At 40.7% G+C, this 24,513-nt stretch overlaps 1 protein-coding gene across 1 annotated transcript; it reads right to left on the reverse strand.

The window, feature by feature from the left end:
• Window positions 1-11,680: 11,680 nt before the first annotated feature.
• Window positions 11,681-22,146, reverse strand: LIF (LIF interleukin 6 family cytokine). The gene is made up of 3 exons (XM_040351988.1): window positions 22,020-22,146; window positions 21,107-21,294; window positions 11,681-15,298 (listed from the first exon to the last, which is right to left on the reverse strand). The coding sequence occupies exons 1-3, from the start codon at window positions 22,033-22,035 to the stop codon at window positions 14,840-14,842; spliced, it is 663 nt and encodes a 220-aa protein (XP_040207922.1). The 5' UTR covers window positions 22,036-22,146; the 3' UTR covers window positions 11,681-14,839.
• Window positions 22,147-24,513: the final 2,367 nt, after the last annotated feature.

Consider the following 24,513-nt stretch of genomic DNA (forward strand, 5'->3'; position numbering starts at 1 on the left):
GCTCCTACGCCGTCGTATCTTAGCTGCATATTTACGCTGGCCGCTGGGGGCGTGTACCTCGATTTACGCAGAGAATATGTAAATGAGCAAGATTCTATTAACGAACATACGTACGCCCGTCGCAGTAAGCTACGCCATTTACGTATGGCGTTTTTCAGGCGTAAAGATAAACCACCAAAAAGATGGTGCAGCCAATGTTAAGTATGGACGTCGGGACAGCCGTTGAATTTCACATCGTTTACGTCGTTTATGTAAGCCGATTCAGAATGTGGCTGGGCGTAGGTTACGTTTACGTCGAAAGCATTAACTATTTGTGATGTGATTTTGAGCATGCGCACTGTGATACGTCCACGGACGGCGCATGCGCCGTTCATTAGGCGCGTCATTTACGCGGGGTCACGATTCATTACCATACACCACGCCCACTACAGCCTACTTTGAATTACGCGCGCTTACGCCGGCCCATTTACACTACGCCGCCGTAACTTAGGACGCAAGTTCTTTGTGAATACTGTACTTGCCTCTCTAACTTGCGGCGTAGCGTATATGAGATGCGCTACGCCTGCCTGAAGTTAGGCACATCTACCTGAATCTGGCTAATAGTTTAAAACTTAAAGTTGAGTGTAAAAACATATAATGATATACAGACAATAGCACAGCAGTTAGAATATTTGCATATTTCCAAATTCCAGTAAATACTTCCAGTAAAGATTTGCTTCATTGGTACATTGTAGTCCAATGCGTTCTGCAGAACTATTTCTGTGCTTCTTCAGGGCCCTTTAATGTATATCTAGATTATTATTAGATTTGAAAAAATAAAAATATTATACATCCAACAGTTTTTTGTTATTCGATATGTTATCTTGTTCGAGCGAGTAAGTAGATATGCTTACCAACTTCACCACAGTACAACTGTTTAAACCTTCCCATGTGTGAAAAGGGACCGGAACTATGGTTCCATGGACCATCTTACTCCATGGACCATCTTACTATCATTTAATCCCCTGAAGGCCTGAAACTATCATATGATGCTTCTATTATTTCTGTATTTTGCCAAAAGAAACATGTACTGCAATGTACCCATTATTACTGTTATCCCCCACATTTTGTCCTGGCTCACTGACTTTCAGAATTTCTCACTTACAGTCATGGCTGAAATTGTTGGCACCCCAGAACTTTTTCCAGAAAATCAAGTATTTCTCACAGAAAAGTATTGCAGTAACACATTTTGCTGTACACATGTTTATTCTCTTTGTGTGTATTGGAACAAAACAAAAACAGGGGGGGGGGAGCAAATTGGACATAATGTCACACAAAACTCCAAAAATGGGCTGGTCAAAATTATTGGGGCAAGTAACAGGTGTGGGCAATATAAAAATCACACCTGAAAGCAGATAAAAAGGAGAGAAGTTATTTGCATTGTGTGTCTGTGTGTGCCACACTAAGCATGGACAACAGAAAGAGGAGAAGAGAACTGTCTGAGGACTTGAGAACCAAAATTGTGGAAAAATATCAACAATCTCAAGGTTACAAGTCCATCTCCAGAGATCTAGATTTGCCTTTGTCCACAGTGCGCAACATTATCAAGAAGTTTGCAACCCATGTGTAACAGCACTGGTGAGTGAGTGAGTGAGTGAGTAACTTGTATAGCGCAACAAATGCAAACTTAATCGCCTCAAGGTGCTTTTTCTCCAGAGTCGTACCGGTCCTTCAGAAGAGGTGGGTCTTTAGTTTTTTTCTAAAGGCCTGATGGTTTTCCTCCAAGCGGATGGTAGTGGGTAGAGCATTCCAGAGCCGTGGTCCTTGGACTGAAAATCTACGTTCTCCCTTCGTTTTGAAGCGGAATTTGGGAATTTGGAGAAGGTTTTGGTTGGTTGACCGGAGAACGCGCTTGGTGACATAGGGTTTTATTTTCTCGCTTAAGTATTGGGGAGCGTTCCCCTGTATACATTTGTGAGGCAGAGTGTCTTGAATGTCACCCCGGAGTGAACCACAACTGTGGTTAGCAAGGACTTCAATGCGCTTTTTTATGTGACAACTCAGTATTGGCCCCAGGCGGCACTCCTAGCAACAGGAGTTTGGGGGGTCTCTACATCATGTTTCTGTCACATAAAGAAAGGCATTGATCTACTAAGGATGAAAGCATTACAACATGCAACCAGAGCTTAGCGTTTAAAAAATATAATTGCTTCAAGGACATTATTCCAATACACCTCTATATGCAAGTGATTATCAGTAAGGGACCCCAGGCGTCACTCCTAGTAACAGGAGTTTGGGGGTTCTCTACATCATATCAACTTTAGCATATAGGGATGTATTAGTTTACTAAGGGAGATGCTATGAGATAGCATCAACCCTTAGCCAAGAAAAGTTAGGGCGAACATGTTCAAACAATTAGGCCGAAGCCTATAAGGCATTTGTACTTATGTCAAGCTCGTAGTAAATAAGAGTTGTAGTAAGTTAGAGGGGAGAGGTGGCGCAACGGCGCCTGTTACAGTACCCCCCTCTTAGGAGATACCCACTGGGGATCTTAAGTGGGTGAAGGTTTATGAGGATATGTAGAATGAAATTTACTACATAATTCAGGTGCATGCACTTCCTCTGAGTCTTCCCAAGAATCTTCTTGTACACCATAATCCTTCCATCTGATTAAATATTGTAGATGTCCTCTTCTTTTTCTAGTCTAGAATATCTTCAACCTCATAATGTTCTTCACCGTCAACTAAGATAGGAGGTGCAGGAGGAGGATTCCTACCAGGGAACTGGTTAGGCCGATAGGGTTTGAGAAGAGACAAATGAAATGATGGATGGATCATGAGTTCCGGAGGGAGCGAGAGTTGCATAGTATTTTGATTAATAACCTTAGAAATTGGGAATGGACCAAGAAACAGACTCCATGTAGTTTGATAACATGATCCAGTAAGGTTTGCGCTGTTTCTTTGGAAGAAGGCAGTTTCTTGAGAGGGACAAAATGAGCCATTTTAGTCAGCATATCAACTGTCACCATGATGGTGTTATATCCATTTGAAGGAGGCAATTCCACAATGAAATCCAAAGATAATGCTTCCCAGGGTTTTGTAGGAATTGGTAGAGACATGAGTAATCCATAAGGTGGTCTTCTTTCATGTTTGGATCTTATACAGACCTCACAGGTAGATACAGTACAGACCAAACGTTTGGACACACCTTCTCATTCAAAGAGTTTTCTTTATTTTCATGACTATGAAAATTGTAGATTCACACTGAAGGCATCAAAACTATGAATTAACACATGTGGAATTATACATAACAAAAAAGTGTGAAACAACTGAAAATATATTTCATATTCTAGGTTCTTCGAAGTAGCCACCTTTTGCTTGGATTACTGCTTTGCACACTCTTGGCATTCTCTTGATGAGCTTCAAGAGGTAGTCACCTGGCGCAGCAACCCATCACTCTCCTTCTTGGTCAAATAGCCCTTACACAGCCTGGAGGTGTGTTTGGGATCATTGTCCTGATGGATGGAATAGCATGCCGCTGCAAGATGCTGTGGTAGCCATGCTGGTTCAGTATGCCTTCAATTTTGAATAAATCCCCAACAGTGTCACCAGCAAAGCACCCCCACACCATCACACCTCCTCCTCCATGCTTCACGGTGGGAACCAGGCATGTAGAGTCCATCCATTCACCTTTTCTGCGTCGCACAAAGACACAGGGGTTGGAACCAAAGATCTCAAGTTTGGACTCATCAGACCAAAGCACAGATTTCCACTGGTCTAATGTCCATTCCTTGTGTTCTTTAGCCCAAACAAGTCTCTTCTGCTTGTTGCCTTTCTTTAGCAGTGGTTTCCTAGCAGATATTCTACCATGAAGGCCTGATTCACACAGTCTCCTCTTAACAGTTCTAGAGATGTGTCTGCTGCAAAAGGTGGCTACTTTGAAGAACCTAGAATATGAAATATATTTTCAGTTGTTTCACACTTTTTTGTTATGTATAATTCCACATGTGTTAATTCATAGTTTTGATGCCTTCAGTGTGAATCTACAACTTTCATAGTCATGAAAATAAAGAAAACTCTTTGAATGAGAAGGTGTGTCCAAACTTTTGGTCTGTACTGTACATAATCTTTTATAGTGTTAGTCATGTAAGGCCACCAGAAATAAGGTTGGATTAAATCTGTAGTTTTCTCTATTCCAGGATGACCAGCTAGGGGAGCATCATGTAACACTTTCAATATATGGATAACCATAGAAGGGGGAACAAAAAGTTGAGTATGCTTATAGAAGAAACCTTCTTCATCTTGCGTTAACCCTTGAGTGACAGTAGTTTCTTGAATCTGTAAGCTTTGTTTAAGCAACTGTTTTAGATTTAGATTAGCAATTATAAACTTATGAGAAGGAATAAGAAGGGTTGGAGCAGAAGGTTCTTCAACAGGTTCTGAAAGTCTAGAAAGAGAATCTGCTTTTCCATTTTTTGCGCCAGGCCTGTAAGTAATCAGAAAGTCAAATCTATCAAAGAAAAGGCTCCATCGAAGCTATCTAGAAGAAAGGGTTTTCTTAGATTTGAGGTATTGTAGATTACGATGATCAGTATAAATCATTATGGGTTGTAATGAGCCTTATAGTAAGTGTTGCCAGTTCTCCAAGACGCAGTGTCTTCCGCATTGTTCTCACTGAATACATCAGAAAATTCAAGGTACTGGAATGGTATCTCTTGAGGTGCGAGATGAAGCAGTGGAGCAACTTGATAACAAGTTTTTTTACAATACGGTGAGTGCAGAAGAACAGTTGATTGTTCCCAGAGAAAAGTAGGCATATGCTGTTTTAGCCAAGGTAACCCCAAAACAACAGGGAATAAAGGAGAAGGTATAACATCGTAGGTCAAGAATTCACTATGGTTATCTCCACAAATAGTCAATAAAGGTTGGGTTTGGTACAATATAGGTCCAGATGCGGAAGTTGTACCGTCGATAAAACTCACAGAGAGGGGGGACGACTTCTTCAAGTGTGGAATCTTGTGTAAGGAGACAAGGGCTGAATCAATGAAGTTACCACATGCGCCTGTATACAACATAGCCTTGACAGGTATTCTAACTTGATCCCACTGTAACATAAGAAGAAAAAAGATATAAGGAGCATGTTTAGAAACAGAACGGTCCAATTTGCAAAGGTGAATTGGCTTACCTTTTTCTTTTTTACAATAGGACAAGTAGAGATGGCATGTTCCGATGAGGCACAATAAGGGCAGAGATTCAATGTGCGACGACAAAGTCTTTCCGATGAGGTAAGTGGGCCCCGTGTAGACCCAATGTCCATTTTTTCAAAAAAATGTAGGCGTAGAAGCAGAAGAAATTGCAGTTGATTGACGTTCAGCTCGTCTCTCTCTTAACCTACGATCAATGGTGATCGAACGTTGTATGATGTCATTAAGAGTAAGAGGGAGATCCGATCGCGCCAATTCATCCTTGAGTGGCTCAGAAAGGCCAAGGCGAAATTGGTTACGCAGTGTGACATCATTCCATTCAGTTTCAATAGCCCACCTCTGGAATTCCGCAATGAAATCCTTAACTGGTCGTCTACCTTGTTTAAGGTTCCTAATCACATTTTCAGCAGTGAGTTGCTTATTGAAGTCGTCATATAGCAAAGACATAGTTGCTAGGAATTGGTGACAGGAGTTTAGGAAAGTATTTGCCCAGGCACGTGGTTCACCCTGTAAATAGGATACAAGGGTGAGCACCTTAATCCTATCATTGGGGAAAGTGCGAGGACGGAGTTCAAACATTAATTTACAGGCATTAATGAACTCTCTATAGGTCTTTCGATCACCAGAAAAGTAGGAGGTGGATTTACCTTAGGCTCAGGGGGAGATGAGGTACATTTGGGGTAAGGGCAACTAAATCTTACACAGCATGATTTTCTGCTTGTAGATTTTGTAGTGTGTGAGCGAGAGCGTCTACCCTCTGAGTAAGGGTGACAACTTGGTTTGCAAGTTCCACTGGGTTCATTTTTTACGGTTCTATTATTCTGTAACAGCACTGGTGAACGGAATGAACCACAACTGCAGTTAGCAAGGACTTCAATGCGCTTTTTATGTGACAACTCAGTATTGGCCCCAGGCGTCACTCATAGCAACAGGAGTTTGGGGGGTCTCTACATCATGTTTCTGTCACATAAAGAAAGGCGTTGATCTACTAAGGATGGAAGCATTACAATATGCGACCAGAGCTTAGCGTTTAAAAAATATAATTGCTTCAAGGACAATATTCCAATACACCTCTATATGCAAGTGATTATCAGTAAGGGACCCCAGGCGTCGCTCCTAGTAACAGGAGTTTGGGGGTTCTCTACATCATATCAACTTTAGCATATAGGGATGAGATATGAGATAGCATCAACCCTTAGCCAAGAAAAGTTAGGGCGAACATGTTCAAACAATTAGGCCGAGGCCTATAAGTCATTTGTACTTATGTCAAGCTCGTAGTAAATAAGAGTTGTAGGAACAACTGGCACTTGTATATCACACGTACTATAATTAAGGTAGTAGTACCTGCGTATACGAAGCAATGTAGCTGAGGTAATTACAGTTGCATACATAAGGTATTTCCTATAGAGGTGATAGTAATTGCATAAGAGAGGCAATATAGCTCAGGTAAGTATAGTTGCAATAAAGGTCAGGTAATTATAGTTGCATACATGAGATAAATATTGCATCGGTATCTTGAAGGTAGCTGAGCCTTTAAGATACTGTTTTGCAAACAGGCTTTAGCACAGTAATATCTCCCAAATAATATGTTGATAAGCAGACGGCATATTTAGTAACGCAATTGTGGTAATTGAAACACTAGCAGTAGATCTTCTATAGGACTACAAGTGATACAATGGTTACTTATCCGGTTATAGCTTCTTATGCAGGAGATAGAGTATCCGTGATGCAAGGTGTTTGCCAAAAGGCCTAAAGGTGATTCCCAGCAAAGCTGTATTGTAGTGGGTGCATTAGCACCAAAATAGTAGTTGTTTCCTGGAGCGGTGTTGCAGCATAGGGAGCTAGGATAGCGGCATGTGTAGCAAGGCTGACAGGCTACGGCTGACAGGCTACGGCTGACAATAATAGAACACCCCTTGAAAGCCAAGTGAATGCCTTTATAGGTAGCAGGGGCGTAATGCAGGTGCAGTGCATAAGCACTAAATCAGGTAAGCGCAGGGTAATCCACGTTCCGAGCTGGAACGCATCATGGCGCCAGGCGATGACGTCATGGCGCGAGTGCCGTATGCGTTCCAACATGGAACGCACTATGGCGCTGAAAGCGCCAGAAGTTAGAGGGGAGAGGTGGCACACCGTGCCTGTTACACCATTGCACTGTACCTAATCTTTCTGGGCGTGGACGGAAGAGAAACATTTATGAAAGGTTGCAACGCTCATCCGGATGGTGGATGAGCAGCCCCAAACAAGTTCCAAAGAAATTCAAGCTGTCCTGAAGGCTCAGGGAGCATTAGTGTCAGCGCGAACTATCCGTCGACATTTAAATTAAATTAAAAGATATGGCAGGAGACCCAGGAGGACCCCACTGCTGACACAGAGACATAAAAAGCAAGACTACAGTTTGCCAAAATGTACTTGAGTAAGCCAAAATTCTTCTGGGAAAACGTCTTGTGGACAGATGAGACCAAGATAGAGCTTTTTGGTAAATGGAATGAGGCCTACAGAACACAGTACCTACAGTGAAATATGGTGGAGGTTCAATGATGTTTTGGGGTTGTTTTGCTGCCTCTGGCACTGGGTGCCTTGAATGTGTGCAAGGCATCATAAAATCTGAGGATTACCAAAGGATTTGGGTTGCACTGTGGAGCCCAGTGTCAGAAAGCTGGGTTTGCGTCTGAGATCTTGGGTCTTCCAGCAGGACAATGACCCCAAACATACGTTAAAAAGCACCCAAAAATGGATGGCAACAAAGAGCTGGAGAGTTCTAAAGTGGCCAGCAATGAGTCCAGATTTAAATCCCATTGAACACCTGTGGAGAGATCTTAAAATTGCTGTTGGGAAAAGGCTCCCTTCCAATAAGAGAGACCTGGAGCGGTTTGCAAAGGAAGAGTGGTCCAAAATTCCGGGTGAGAGGTGTAAGAAGCTTATTGATGGTTATAGGAAGCGACTGATTTCAGTTATTTTTTCCAAAGGGTGTGCAACCAAATATTAGGTTAAAAGGGTTGTAAAAGTAAATTCTTTATTTTCCAAATAGGTTCCTTTAAGCTAGTGCATTGTTGGTTCACTTACCTTTTCTTTCGATTTCCCTTCTACATGTTTTTTTTCTTTGTCTCCTCAGTGAGCTGTTCAGTAAGCTGTTCTGGCTGACTAACCACCGCTCGGATGATGGTGGCAAGTTTTCTGAGGAAGTGAGAAATTCAGACAAAGAAAAAAACATTTAGAAGGGAAATCCAAGGAAAAGGTTAGAGAACCAACAATGCACTAGCTTAAAGGAACCTATTTAGAAAATAAAAACCTTGCCTGTTTTTCAGATTTGGCGTTTACAAGATTAAAACATTTTTTTTTGCTAGAAAATTACTTAAAACCCCCAAACATTATATATTTTTTTTCTAACACCCTAGAGAATAAAATGGCGGTCATTGCAATACTTTTTGTCACACCGTATTTGCGCAGCAGTCTTACAAGCGCACTTTTTTTGGAAAAAAATCACTTTTTTGAATAAAAAAATAAGACAACAGTAAAGTTAGCCCAATTTTTTTATATATTGTGAAAGATAATGTTACGCCGAGTAAAATGATACCCAACATGTCACGCTTCAAAATTGTGCCCGCTCGTGGAATGGCGTCAAACTTTTACCCTTAAAAATCTCCATAGGCGATGTTTAAAAAAATCTATAGGTTGCATCTTTTTTGAGCTACAGAGGGGGTCTAGAGCTAGAATTATTGCTCTCGCTCTAACGATCGTGGTGATACCTCACTTGTGTGGTTTGAACACCGTTTTCATATGCAGGAGCTACTCACATATGCGTTCGCTTCTGCGCACGAGCTCGTTGGGACGGGGCGCTTTAAAAAATATATATATGTTTTCTAATTTATTTTTATTTATTTTATACATTTTTACACTGAAAAAAAAAAATGGATCACTTTTATTCCTATTACAAGGAATGTAAACATCCCTTGTAATATAAAAAACCATGACAGGTCCTTTTAAATATGAGATCTGGGGTCAAAAAGACCTCAGATCTCATATTTAGACTTAAATGCAAAAAAAAAAAAAAAAAATGTCATTTGAAAAAATGACAACAAGAAAATATTGCTTTAAGAAGCATGGGCAGAAGTGACGTTTTGACGTCACTTCCGCCCTGCTATGCTATGGGGACGGGTGGGGGCCATCTTGACCTCACTCGTATCCCAGCCGAGCAGGGGATAGGACCCGATCTCCTCCACCGCTGCCGACGGCTCCGGTAAGCGGCGGGAGAGCGGCGGGAGGGGGGGGGCCTCTCCCGCCGCTGATAACGGTGATCTTGCGGCAAATCCGCCGCGGAGACCACCGTTATCGTTTACAGGACCACTCAAAGAAAAGATGGATATCTCGGTTATGGCAGCAGCTGCTGCCGTTACCAAGATATCCATCTTTAAATACAGGACGTATATATACATGAGCGGGTCCTTAAAGCAGGAGTTCACCCAATTAATTTTTTTTTCTCTTTTCCCCTTAGATTCCTGCTCGTTTTGTCTAGGGGAATCGGCTAGTTGTTTTAAAATATGATCCGTACTTACCGTTTTCGAGATGCATCTTCTCCGTCGCTTCCGGGTATGGGTCTTCGGGAGCGGGCGTTCCTTCTTGATTGACAGTCTTCCGAGAGGCTTCCGACGGTCGCATCCATTGCGTCACTAGTAGCCGAAAGAAGCCGAACGTCGGTGCGGCTCTATACTGCGCCTGCGCACCGACGTTCGGCTTCTTTCGGAAAATCGTGACGCGATGGATGCGACCGTCGGAAGCCTCTCGGAAGACTGTCAATCAAGATAGGAACGCCCAGTCCCGCAGCCCATACCCGGAAGCGGCGGAGAAGATGCATCTTGTAAACGGTAAGTACGGATCATATTTTAAAACAACTAGCCGATTCCCCTAGACAAAACGAGCATGAAGCTAAGGGGAAAAAGTGTCCTGTGCGGGTGAACCTCCGCTTTAAGTGGTTAAGGGTGCCAAGAATTTTGACCAGCCCATTTTTTGAGTTTTGTGTGACATTATGTCCAATTTGCTGTTTTTCCTCCCTTTTTTTGTTTTGTTCCAATACACACAAAGGGAATAAACATGTGAATAGCAAAACATGTGTTACTGCAATACTTTTCTGTGAGAAATAATAGATTTTCTGGAAAAATTTCGGCCATGACTATGCTGATTACTTCACAGTTATATGGAATGTTTGTTAACTAAAAACATGGACTGTTAATGAGACATGTGGACAGGATGGTAAATATTCCTCTGAGGGGATGTAAGAGACAGTAAAGTGGGATATTTTTATGGCAAATTGGTGTTGTTGCAGCACATGGCAATCATCAGCTGGAAGGCAAGGTATCCATCTTCTGAAAACTTTACTGTGACCATGGACATTACTAACATCCTCATCACAGCAAGTTTATAGTTCAGATGAATGTGAACACTTTTAGAGCATGTCTCAGTAGCTTGCATGCTCTTTAGGTTGTAAGTACATGATCAGTTCATGTTTAGTCCAACAGGCAGGAATAATTACAGATGCTGCTTTATTTCTTTATAAAGATTCAAGGAGTGTACGATGGTGCACCACCATTCCAATGTGCTTGTACTTACCAGTGTTTTTATGTTTGATATTATGTCTTTAATGCCTGTTTTTCAGCAATGTGGACAGATAGAATATGGTTACATGAATATGTTTACTTGTGCACTTTAAAATCTCCATTATTAAATCAGAAATAGAAAACATGTTTGCATGCTTACATTCTCATATTAACAAAAGCAACAATACCAGATATAACTTCAAAATAAATATTTATTGTAAAAATACAAAAATAAATATATAAATAGTCATAGAGATCCCAATATATATATAAATATATACACAGAAAATCAGTACAATGGTCAGTACATTCGCATTCCACTCCACTGATAAATGGTTCCCGCAGATATATTCCATGTTTATTATATTGCTGCAATAGCCTAAACGTCAGGGAAATCACCAGTATATGTGAGATATGGCTGAAGTCATATGTCTCAAATGGTTTTCATTGCATATTTTGTTTATTTTGCTGATATTTGCTTATTGTTGTTTAATGATAATGTGCCCATTTGGCCACCCCAGATACAATAAATCCAAGCAACAAAACTGCAAACAAATGAAACTGCAGCATTAAAGTCTGCAATGCCACACATGAGTGTACATATTTAGAAAACAACTGTCACATGTATCATAAGTGGAACACAATATTGTTCACAGTGAGGTTGATTTATTAAAAAAAAATGCAAAATCTGGTGTAGCTCTGCATAGAAACCAATCAACTTTTTTTTTGTCAAAGCTTCATTGAACAAGCTAACGGTAGAAGCTGATTGGCTGCCATGCACAGCTGCACCAGATTTTGCACAGTCCAGTTTTAGTAAATCAACCCCAGTGTATTCTGTGTTTCAGCCTAGGTTCACACTGACAGCGGGAATGAAATTGTGTGAGTTCAGCTGAACTTGCACAATTTCATTCCCGCATTACAGTCCCGACTTGGGGGGCGATTTCAGAGACATCTGTGTGGGTTCCTGCACAGATGTCTATAAAAATCACACCCGAAGTCGCCAAGAGTAGTACAGAAACTACTGTTGGGAATCGGTGCAGCGTCACGGCATTGCACCGATTCGCACAGTGCCATTGCCGGAAATAGCCATCGATTTGGCATGCAATTTTCCAAACCAAATCGCTGCAATGTGAACCAGGGCTCAGTGTCTGTGGATATTTACTAGCAATTGCTGCAAAGAAAGGCACATGTTGTATCATATACATAGAATACTAAGGCAGCTTGTTTTATTTTTTTATATTAGTCATGGAGTTTCAACTTTATAACTTCTTCTTTTGGGTGACAACAATGCAGTTTAAGACATATTAAAAAGATTCTTTACACTTATATTTAAAGAAAACCCCAAAAATATTGTTTCTCTTAAAAGAGGTTTGCTGAGATAAAGTAAACTTTGACCAAAACTTCTGACTCATTTGTATACTAACAAGCATCTCTCTACCATTCCCTTTGCCAGACTAGCAGTGCTACATTTTCTTGGCTGACAAAAGGTTGACATAATAGAGATCAAATAGTGGACATGCAGGTGGAATCGCAGATTGTGGCTTTAACCTCTTCTCAATAAGGGAAGAAAAAATACAGGGATTGATCAAGTTTAATTTAGCTTTGAAATAAATTAAGTACTGTAGCTGAAAATCAGCCGTATGCCCGGATATCTATATTCATGCTGGGAAACTTTTGGGGCTAATGACCTCAGAGCAGTGCGTGTCAGTGTTATGTAATTTGGAGGTTCTGATTTCAATGAATTCTCTGCTCTTATGAGGCATAATGAACTGTAAATCAGTACCAGAGCGATACATCAGTGAAATGGAATGTAGACAGATTTAGTTTTTCTGAATTTAATCGGGTTAACTGCCTAAACATTATCAGTGAAATGAAAAGAAGACCTTTATGAGAAAACACTGTCCAACAGTTAGACTGTTCTATATATATATATATATATATACACACATCATAAAAATAAATCACATTTTGACAAAATAAATAACTAAATATATTAAATAAATAAATTAATCTGTGCTTCTCTTTTACTTCTGTAAAACACAGAAAACTATACTTTTCAAATTGAAAAGATGCACTAAACATGAACCTATGGGATTCGTTTAACAGCTGTGTAAATGAACACAAATAAATAAATAATCAATAATAAATAAAGATTGAACCAAAACACAGGTCTATTAAACCGATTCCCTCCTCGTTTATAGTAACATTTTATACCTTTTGGCCCATTTAAGGATCCATCAACAGTGGATGTTTTATTTGTAAGAAATGTGCTAGAATATTAGATCAGGTACTGGTTCCTTTTTTTCTTCTAATAGTGAGACTTTGGTAGTTAAAATTCTGTGTTTGAATTCCCAGGTCTGCACACCTGCCATGGAATTTATAAGGAGGACCCAGTCTTCCTGGAGGATTTTTAGGAGGAGCAATGTAACTTTATGGTGATTGCGGAGAAGGGTACAAGCTTGGAACTAAGGCAAGGAGATCTCACTGTTGGAGTCTGACAGAATTATAAGAGGACAGTGGATGGCGTACAGTTCAACAGACCCCACCTATAACTAAAATATTACTTGTGGGTGGATTTGACTAAATTTAGACATGGTACTAATCGTATACTATATACCATATACAAAGGCAAGCTTTCAGTAAATTGATCTGTAAAGAAAAAGAATCCTGAATTTCTGGTTTGACACAGTAAGTCCTCATGCACATGGGCAGAAATGGCATCTGATTTTATTTTAGGCTTCTGAAAGAAGCTCTAGGTCAGTGATGGCGAACCTTGGCACCCCAGATGTTTTGGAACTAAATATCCCATGATGCTCATGTGCTCTGCAGTGTAGTTGAGCATCCTGGGAAATGTAGTTCCAAAACATCTGGGGTGCCAAGGTTCGTCATCACTGCTCTAGGTTATCTAAATGTGCTTATGCACATTATGTAGCTTCCCAGCATATTTTAGAGCCATGTTTAGAGGCATAAATTAATGAGCATAATTTAGGCACCTAAACACACGCAAATGCATGTACATTTTTTTTTTACAATGGCTGGAATAAATGGCTACACCCACATGGCCGTAAAAACTTTACTGATCTTATTATGCATTTTTTGTTCCTGTGAAATGATCAGTAAATACTTGCGTAAAACTGTCCTGTTGTTTTTTTTCCCCAGTACCTGCATCTGGAATATGCGTATACTTATATCATAAGAGGCAGTTTTTGGATTTTATGTTACAGATCTGAACGTAATGCAGGTTAAACGCACCTGCATGAATGTCTCCATTGAAAACAATGTAGCTGGGTTCAGATCTGTAAATAAAAAGCACTTGTAAATGCATTTTTTACATCTGTGTGAATGTAGCCACATGCTTCTAAATCCACATAGACACACATACATATTCACATAAATGCGCATACATGCGTGACATTCAAGGCTTTTTCCCTGCCAACTTCTGGCAGCATATTTGCATAAATGTATATTCCATGTGCATGTAGCCTTACAGGGCAGTTTTTGTTTGGCAATTGGAGCTCCATTCACATTCAAAAATCAGTTCAGTTCAATGTTCCTATTTCTTGTAACACTGAATTAAATATGTAATACTGTGAAACTGAAGTTTTTTGTTGCATATATTTGCAAATATATGTGAAGCCACACTGCCACGTCAAGGCACCTCTGCAGAGTGTGGTTAATTACTATAACACAGAGGTTTTTGTTGCATATATTTGCAAATATATGTTGTGAAGCCCCACTGCTACATTTTTGCATCTGTAAATATACGTTCTTTACAGGAGAATGTCTCTTGAGCATAGGTTGGTTTCTTAAATAGCAGTGTACATCCTGGAATGTAAGTATGCCTAGGCACTTCTGTGCCTAAAGCCTCAGAGCTGTAAATCTGCAGTAGAAGATCTAAGGAACTGCTGCCTAGTCTCATGAGATTTGCAGTTCTGTGAGGTCACTTTGTCTACTTTCCGCACCTCTCCTACTCCTTGATCATTGCCCCACCAGTCATCAGCACCTCTTGTCCTCCTTGTGAAAGTAGGTACCCTTTTTTTGTATGGACAGCTTTGTGGCCAATTCATCTGTGGCTTGTAGATGGATCTTCAATGCTGTCTGCCGTCTTAAACCAGCCATCTGTGATATTCTCTGCTTGTAAAAGAAAATGTTTGTATTTCTTCAGCACCTTACATCCCATTGTTTTCCTTTGAAATGTTGAGGATGGAAAACGTAATCCATAATGTACAGTCACTTGTGTTATATGATACCTCCGACAAAGAATACAAGACAAGTTGGAAATAATAGCCGTTATCTCGGCCTTGCTTGCATTTAACTGAGCGTGCAAACTCTTGCTTTTGGGATTCAGTGTCATCTGATGCAGCGTGATGTTTCCTATTGCGGCCTTCATATACAGAAAGATCTTATACAGTTCAATAAATTTTTCTTCTTCACTTGTATTCGTTACATTGAATTTAGGAAGATTAAGAGATTCTGGATTACACAGACTATTAGTATCCAGGTCTTTTAGGTTTTGATGGTTCTGGAAGAAAAATAAAATGTGAAGTTTAGTTTACATAAGTTGTTGCGTTAGTATGTTTTGTACAATTGACATGAAATTGGATAATATGCTGTGAAAAAAAATCTGCTATTTTTTAAGGGTATTGATGTATTTGCTACACATTGTTATTAATTTGTGGAGAGTAAAAGAGTTATGCCGCGTACACACGATCGGTTCCTCTGATGAAAACAGTCTGATGGACTGTTTTCATCAGACGAACCGATCGTGTGTGGGCCCCATCGGTTTTTTTATCCATCGGTGAAAAAACTAGGAACTTGTTTTAAAATTATCTGTTAAAAAAACGATAGAAAAAAACGATCGTCTGTGGGCACGTACATCGGTTAAAAATCCATGCATGCTCAGAATCAAGTTGACGCATGCTTGGAAGCATTGAACTTCATTTTTCTCAGCACGTCGTTGTGTTTTACGTCACCGCGTTCTGACACAACCGTATTTTTTAACTGATGGTGTGTAGGCAAGACTGATGAAAGTCAGCTTCGTCGGATATCTGATGAAAAAATCCATCAGACCGTTTTCATCAGATGAACCGATCGTGTGTACAGGGCATAAGGCCCCTTGCTGTCACACACTTAGCGGGCGGATGACAGGACACAATACATATATGGCAGCTGCTTTACCTGCTAAAATATATGTATTTCTGTTCATCTAGTTCAGAGATTTACACAGCTGTGCCAAACAACACAGCCCTGTCTGGCAGGACAGGAGACCTTACATCCCTGAGCCTGTGACTGGACAGTGAAAGAAGAAGCAGCACCCTCTGTCGCTCCACTCTTTCCTCCTATCAATGTGCTCCTTGCAGCACAACTGACTGGTTCCTTGTGCTGATTCTCCCTCTACCATTCTGTTGTACAGTGCAAGAGGCTGATACCTGATAAGTTAAATTCATGGACTACTGCTAACAAAATAAATGTAATGATGTATTCATGAAAACAGAACTCATTACACTAATTTGTGTATTTTTAAATCTGCCTAAAGTTCAGGCTTAAGTACTACATGATGAAATTATGGCTTGATAAAATAACTGTCAAATAACCACACCCTGAAGATTAAATCAAAATACAACATTGACTAACTTTCCTTTATGTTAATTGTGCACGTTATTGGGAAGAAGGGAACCTCATTCTGTTGAAAGATTAGGTCACAGACTATACAATAACTTGCAGCCTTTGGTTTTATGCCGTCAACGACACTTAGTATAACCATTATAATAAATAGGTCATCATAAACTGAAAATACAATTTTTAAAATTACAACATTGACCTTCCTGCACCACAGTTTTATATTTATACACATAGGTGCAGCCTATTGCATTAGGCCCCTTTCACACTAGGGCGGGAGGTGCGTTGGCGGTAAAGTGCCGCTATTTTTAGCGTCGCTTTACCGTCGGATTTGCGGCACTATTCGGCCACTAGGGGGCAGTTTTACCCCCCGCTAATGGCAGAGAAACGCACTTTGCCGGCTGAATAGCCGCGGTGCCTTATTGATTTCAATGGGCAGGAGCGGTGGAGGAGCGGTACACACACCGCTCCTTCACTGCTCCAAAGAATTGCAGGTGCTATTTTTAGCGCAATAGCGCCTGCAAAATGACCCAGTGTGAAAAGGGTCTTAGGGTGTTCACCCCAAAGCTCAAACACACATGCCTTTCAATGCAGCCTCAGCTGCACGGAACAGTGAATGAATGAAAAGTTCTCTGTGCTGAGCGGCTTCCTGTTTATTTACAAACTGAAACATAGTAAACACAGTTTACTATGCTTCAGTTATGAATGAACACTGTAAGTGAGTGTGTTTACTGTATTCATTTAGAACAGGAGGGCACTGGTAAATGACATATCTACTAGCCCCTTTCCCCACTCTCCATCCTGAAACATCCCCAGCAGCGGGTGGGGGGAGAGGAGAGCATAGAAGACAGCAGCACTGTGGGTGGGGGAGCCAACATGGGGGTATACTGGGCAGTTGGGGGAATCGGCACTGCACGTAGTGAATAGGGTGTGCCCAGGCACACCTCCTGCGCACGCCTATATTCATACATAATCTACCCAAGGGTCTGCTGAAAGCAGGAAATGGTAAGTGAACTGGATACCATCTTATGCATTTTTCAAGCTTATGACCGACTCCATGCCTCTCCCTACAGTAGTTGATTAAGGTTATTAAAGGTAAGCTTGGTGCTCTGTCACTTGCATAAAGACATTCAGACTGTGGTCTTAGACCTCTTGCACATGGACATGATTTACTGATGGTTATATGCAGGATCTTGCTAGCAGAGGCTGACAGAAAGACCCTTAGTAAAAAACGTAAGTTATGTTCCTCATGTATAGGCATGTAAACATGGGTTACGTCATGTATAACATTTCATCTTCATCGTGTTCTGCCAGTCCTTAAATTTATGCAAATTCACCCGTATGTACTTGCTTGTGCAATGGACAACTATGCAACTGTGTTTAGATCCGTAAAAAAAAAACACTATGTGACTACAAACACAGCATTTTTTCCATCTGTGTGAAAAAGGCTTTACGTCTTTATATGGCCACTAAACCCAATGAAATGCCTAGAAATAGCAGATGAGATAACTTATTTTGTCCCTTGGATTGACAGTGAGGAAATACCCAAAACATTGAGTTGTCACCAGAACAGGAATAGAGAGGAAATTTTCCAGTGGGGTTACTTGTTCAGTTAACAACCCTACAGAGGGATTTACTTTACTTCTGCTTGTGTGTACAAGACAGTAAGTAAAAGGAAATATCTCAGATGTTACATAGATGGGAAAATAAATTCTGACACAGAGTTTAACCCTCCCAAATTCAAAACGTAAAATTTTGTAGTAGGTCTACTTTACATTTTGATGTCCTTATAAATCAGAGCAGAGCTGTATTATCCTCATATAACAAACAGTACAATGGTATCACTCATCTTAAAATGTTATTTTTGGATAGCCTAGATGACAGTACATTTTTTCACAATGTGTGAGTTATGCTTGATGTAAACTATCAAACCAGGTGGCCTCTTTAGGAGGTGGTATTGAGCGTGGTATATGTAAATAGGTATCTTAGGGTCTACTCAGGCTTAGTGCGCTTAAAAACGTTTTTCACAGTTAAATTATATGGGCCAGATTCTCAGTGGAGATACGACGGCGTATCTCCAGATACGCTGTCGTATCTCTGCGTTGTGCCGTCGTATCTATGCAGCTGATTGTTAGAATCAGTTACGCATAGATATCTGTTAGATCCGACAGGCGTAAGTCTCTTACGCCGTCGGATCGTAACTGCATATTTACGCTGGCCGCTAGGGGCGTGTACGCTGATTTACGCGTCAAAATATGTAAATCAGCTAGATACGCGAATTCACGAACGTACGCCCGGCCGACGCAGTAAAGTTATGCCATTTACGTTAGGCTTTTCCCGGCGTATAGTTACTCCTGCTTTATGGTGGCGTAAGTGCGGCGTAACAATGTTAAGTATGGCCGTCGTTCCCGCGTCGAAATTTGAAAAAGTTACGGCGTTTGCGTAAGTCGTCCGTGAATGGGGCTGGACGTCATTTACATTCACGTCGAAACCAATGATGTCCTTGCGGCGTACTTTGGAGCAATGCACACTGGGAAACTCCACGGACGGCGCATGCGCCGTTCGGGAAAAACATCAATCACTTCGGGTCACAGAAGATTTACATAAAACACGCCCCCCTGATCCAAATTTTAATTAGGCGGGCTTACGCCGGCCGATTTACGCTACGCCTCCACAACTTACGGAGCAAGTGCTTTGAGAATACAACACTTGTTCGTCTAAGTTGCGGAGGCGTAGCGTAAATCAGATACGTTACGCCCGCACAAAGTTACGCGATCGTACGAGAATCTGGCCCTATATCTTTTATTAGTTTCAGCTTAGTGTTTTCCAGCTTTATATATCTATTGAGACTATGTTGTACTTTCTTTGGAAGGTGGAAATATGCAGCGTTTTGTGCTGTGCTGTAGAAGAGAGTATTGCTTCATGGCCTTTTACTGAGAAATGTTGACATTCCTATGCCATGAATTTATGATGAAATCTATGGTGCCTCATGAAAATAATATTGTAAAGCTTCCTCGGGTTAAATGGAATTTACATGTGATATTGTTCTAGGTACACCACCCTTTCTATAAGATGCTGAGGTGGATTTACTAAAGGCAAATATACTGCGCTCTTTGTGAGTGGAGTTGCTCCAAAACGTAGTAAATGAGGGGAAGCTCTGCTGATTTCCATCATCCAATCGTGTGTGTGCAAGCAAAATGCATTTTTTTTATTTTTCTTGCATGTGATTGGTTATTCTTTGCAAAGTGAAGCTTCATTTCATTTACTAAGCTCTGGAGCAACTGCACTTGAAGAGTGCACAGTCTATTTGTCTTTAGTAAATCCACCCCAATGCTGGATGTTACAGCTAGTCCTTGCAAGCTATGTGGTTGATTTACTAAAGGCAAATAGACTGTGTTCTTTGTAAGTGCAGTTGCTCCAGAGCTGTAAATAAGATGAAGCTTCACTTTGCAAAGAATACCAAATCACACCAAATTTTTTTCTTGTACATGACTGAATGATTAAGATCAGCAGAGCTTTCCCTCATTTTTACTAAGCTCCAGAGCACATGTGTCAAACACAAACCAAATCCAGCCCACCAGACCATTTATTGTGGCCCTCACACCTCTCCTGCAGCTGCGGCAACCCCCTTGTTTCTATTCCCACCTTGTCTCAGCATTTGTCAGCAGAGAGGAGGACAGAACTTGTCCACTTCTCTGTGCAGCCACAGAGAGGCTCATCTCAGCCCCCCAGCCCCATCTCAGCAGTTGGCAGCAGAGATGAGAACTCCTCCTACAGACCCTGCACCCAAAATCTCTATCTCCCCCTAGTCTCAGCATTCAGCAGACTCTTTCAGCCCTCCTCTAGTCCTCCTCCAGACCCTGCACTTCCTGCTTCTCCCTGGAAGCAGCACAAGGTAAGGGGGGCTGCACTGTGATGTAAGCGATAGTGGGGGGATGTGTGACGTCTGATGGTGGGAGGGCTCTTGGAATCTGATCTAAGGGGAAGTGGGGTGCTCTGAACATCTAGTCTTGCAGATACAACTGGTCCTTTGAGGGCAGCCATAATGCTGATGTGGCTAGCAATAAAACTGAGTTTGACACCCCTGTTCTGGAGCGACTGCACTTGAAAAGTGCACAGTCTATTTGCCTTTAGTAATTAAATCCATATATATACATCTGGGGAAGCTTTGAGGTTTATTTACTAACAACAAATAGACTGTGCATTTTGCAAGCACAATTGCTCAAAAACCGAATAAATTATGGGGAAGCTCTGCTGACTTCCATCATCCAATCATATGCAAGCAAAAATGTTTTTTTTTTATTTTCCTTGCACATGATTGGGCACTCATTTACTAAGCTCTGGGGGAACTACACGTGCAAAGTGCGCAGTCTATTTGCCTTTAGTAAATCCACTCCATTGCCTTTTACATGTATCAACCTCCCACAGCCTGCAAAACTCTGGGTTTGAAGATATCACCCCCTCCTTCCTAGAAATCATTCTATTCTGTCAGCTCACTTCTTAACAGTTTCTGTCAACATTTGATAGGCTGTCAAAAAGTCTTCAGACATTACACACCCTATTGTCCGACACCAGGAAACGATCCAAGCCTCAGACTTAGTGATGCAATATACATAACTGCAGGAATGTGACAACTTCCCCTTAATCATTTTCATGACAGAGCAATATTCTTTTTCTTCTGAAACAAGATTTCCTAATATATTTTACTTACATAAGTGTGTAAAAGATGCCCAGCTTCCGTGTGCATTAGTTTTATCTGTGATTGGATCTGTTCCATGATGGCAGTCAAGTTCTTGTTGCACTCGTTGACATGTGCACAGAGGGGGCTTGCAGCATCCAATGGCTTCGCTCTTCCCAATAGCAGAGCCCATTGCTGGAAAATCAGTAGTTGCACAATCACTGTTCAGGAGAAAACATATGTTTTACATTACGCTGTTGAGTAGCTTGCTTTCATCCCTGTGACAAATGAGAACTGTAACATCTCTGCTGTGTACTAAGAAAACTTTTAACGTGAACATAACGTTTCCTTCATTCGCTTACAGGGATAGCTTTTGCGTTGTTCTGAAGTTACAAAAAGGTACTTTTTCTACTTTTTTTTTTTTTTTTTTAAAGAATATCTCAAATATCTTTTCAAAATATTTGTAATCTTCTTAAGGAAACGCATTCATATTTTCTTGTTGACATCATTTGACAGAGCTTATAAGTGTAACATCAGCATTTATATTGTATTGGATTGCATTAAAAGGCTATTTTCTAATTAGCAATAGATAGATACCCAATGGTAAAGGCACAGTTTTCTACACTCAATAGCTGCTAGAGCATTTTGTTACTGCCACACGTGTCTGCAGTAAATGTGTGGAGAACTCATTCTGTCATGTGCCTGGGCTTGCCTCTGAGCGCTCGCTAACAATACACTTGTAAGACAAAAAGTTTACTTATCAATCACTGATTCCCGTCAGTCTACAAACTACATAACAGCTCACAAGTCTCCGAAAGAAAACTAAGTACAACATGCAGTCTGCTTATAATTACATATTTAAAATCACTCTAAAAAATGTCTGGTATGCCAGAAACAAATGCAGCATAGCAAAGCAGTCTCTTTAAATGTGAAGAACATGAGTTACCTGCCAAAAGCTGCATACTCTGTTGAAGCCTCCCCTGGGCAGGCTGTGGAATATAGCTGGTTTCAGGAGGGTTTCTTCCTCATATTTATAACCATGGCTTATATAGCAGAGAATGAATAAAAAAAAAAAAAAAAAACAATTCAAGGCTTTCCTTGCCTTTTCAGCCAATCAGTAAATACAGGAAGTGAGTAGAGAGTTTCATTATTCATTCATAGTTTTTCTTTGAACGTGCACTATTCTGTTCATCAAGTCTAGTATTTCCATTGGGTTACCTCATTTTTAATCTGGAAAATCCCTGATGGGAAAGTGGTAAAGAGGGGCAGCTGAGTCATTCAGCGTCTGTTTTAGCAAAACTTACATATAAAGATTTTAGAAAATAAGTAAAAGTTGTAAAGTTGGTATTAATAAGTAGACTTTACAGGGAACTTTTACAAAAAGAGTACATATTCACTTATAGTTTTTATCTTGCTGTAAAAATGTTTTTCTTTACATTTTTTTTTTACCCTTTGTTTTTGCTAAAATCAATAGATGATGCTTCACTATCTTCAGCACCAAGTTAAATGCCAGTTACGTGGCAGTTATACGTTTTTAATAGTTGTAACCCTTGGCCCACTAGCCGTAACATCTGGATTCCCAGGTAATAATGTTTAGTAAGATGTCCGTCTAAAAAATTTAAAAGTAAAATTGTATTTCGAAAATAATTTTGCCCATTTTTATGTGACCCTGTGGTCACTCACCAAAGATTTTGTTTATATCAGTCTGCATGTTTATGTACTTTCAGCATGCTAGAGTTACATTTCAGTCAAATATTAAAAATAAATAATTAAATTCAAGTGTGTTTTAATTTTTTTAAAAATTGGGAAAATTGAAAACATACATTTCAATCCGGTTAGGTGTTCATTAAAGTATATCTAAAGAAACCCTTAGTTTTGGATGGAATAGGAAAAAGTCAGAACCTCCATAAGGTTCTTATTGCCATTTGTGTTTGTCCTCTGGGAAGATGAGTACTCTTTTATGACTATAGTTACTTGAATAGAAAGTGAAATCAAAAATGTTATTTTTGTCACTGGGCCAGGAAGAAACAAGTGTGGTTTTACATTTATGTGAGGTTACGGTATATAACTTAAGTCCTAAAAAGGTGGACCTGCTACTACAGGGACACTTGTACAGAAAGCACACCCTGTAAAAGAAGAGACAGTATACTTACCTTTCTGAAATGTTTTTCTATGTTCCATGTGATACATGCCACCTCTTTCCCTGGCTACAGCAGGTATTCCCCTCTTCCTTGTGTGTAGAATACCTAATCCCATCTCCTGCTGTTGTTCTTCCACCGGCTTATATATATGAACCATCAGGAGGAACCATTGTGTGCAGAGGGGTGGCAGCATACCTCCCAACATTTTGAGATGGGAATGGGGGACACCTACTAGCAAACGTATGTAGGCATAGGACATGCCTCCTGCCACACCCCCTTAAAGGAGAATTAACCCAAAAAAGTTAATTAAATCCACAAGGTCTTTTTTTTAACCATTACTATTCCTTTATATTGGCTTTTAAAAATTTTCAAATGCAGCAATTTAGAATTTGGATGAAAGGTTTAGCATCGCCAAACACTTTTTGAAAGCTAAAAAGTGCATTTTATATACAACTATATGGATCAGCCCAAATGAGTGACAAATGAGGGGGGAAGAGGGACAGAGGGACATTGCTCCAAATCAGGGACAGTCCCTCAAAATCAGGGACAGTTGCAAGTTATGGTGGTATTGGTGGTAGTGTGGAGGTTGGATGGTTTTGCCCAGATGTTCTACCCAACCCAACAGTTGTATACTTGCCGTGGACTGTGATAAGCAAAGCAGTGGGGAGTAAATTGATTGTAAAGTTACTTTTTTTTCTATTTTTTCAATTAAAAAACATGTCATACTTACCTGCTCTGTGCAATGGTTTTGCACAGAGCAGCCCTGATCATCCTCTTCTCGGGTCCCCTGCCAGCACTCTGGGATCCTCCACTTCTCTCTGTGTCACCAAAGGATACTGCTTCCTATGGTGGCACATGTGCAGGCTCGATCCTAAGCTGAATGATTTGACTGACAGCAGCAGAAGCCGCTGCTCTCAGTGAGGAAGGAGGAAGAGGTGAGAGCCCCTGTTCTTGGGCAAAGTGCTGGATTGAGATCAAGCTCAGGTAAGTATTTGAGGGGGCGGGGGAGGTTTGAAGAACTATTATTAGAATTTTTTTTTCTTTTTACCTGCATCGCTGGAATTTAAAAGTGTCCCCACGAGTGCCCCCATAGCAAGCGGATTGCTATGGGGGCACTCGTGCATGCTTGCTCCCAAGCCCAGTTCCGTGAGTTCATAAGGCACACAGAGCAAGGCTCGCCCCCCCTGCTCCCTTGGCACTGACTCTAATTGACAGCAGCGGTAACTAATGGCTCTTGCTGCTGTATCTGAGCCAATGAGGCGTCAGAGAGCTGAGAGAAGCTTGGCTCTCGTACACATT

Source organism: Rana temporaria, chromosome 1, assembly GCF_905171775.1.
Source record: "Rana temporaria chromosome 1, aRanTem1.1, whole genome shotgun sequence".
NCBI classification, from domain to species: Eukaryota; Metazoa; Chordata; class Amphibia; order Anura; family Ranidae; genus Rana; species Rana temporaria.

Coding starts and splice junctions, on each gene's coding strand:
- LIF (XM_040351988.1), bottom strand. Junction 15,299..21,106: donor GGCATCTTTTACACACTTAT/GTAAGTAAAATA, acceptor TTTTTCTTCCAG/AACCATCAAAACCTAAAAGA.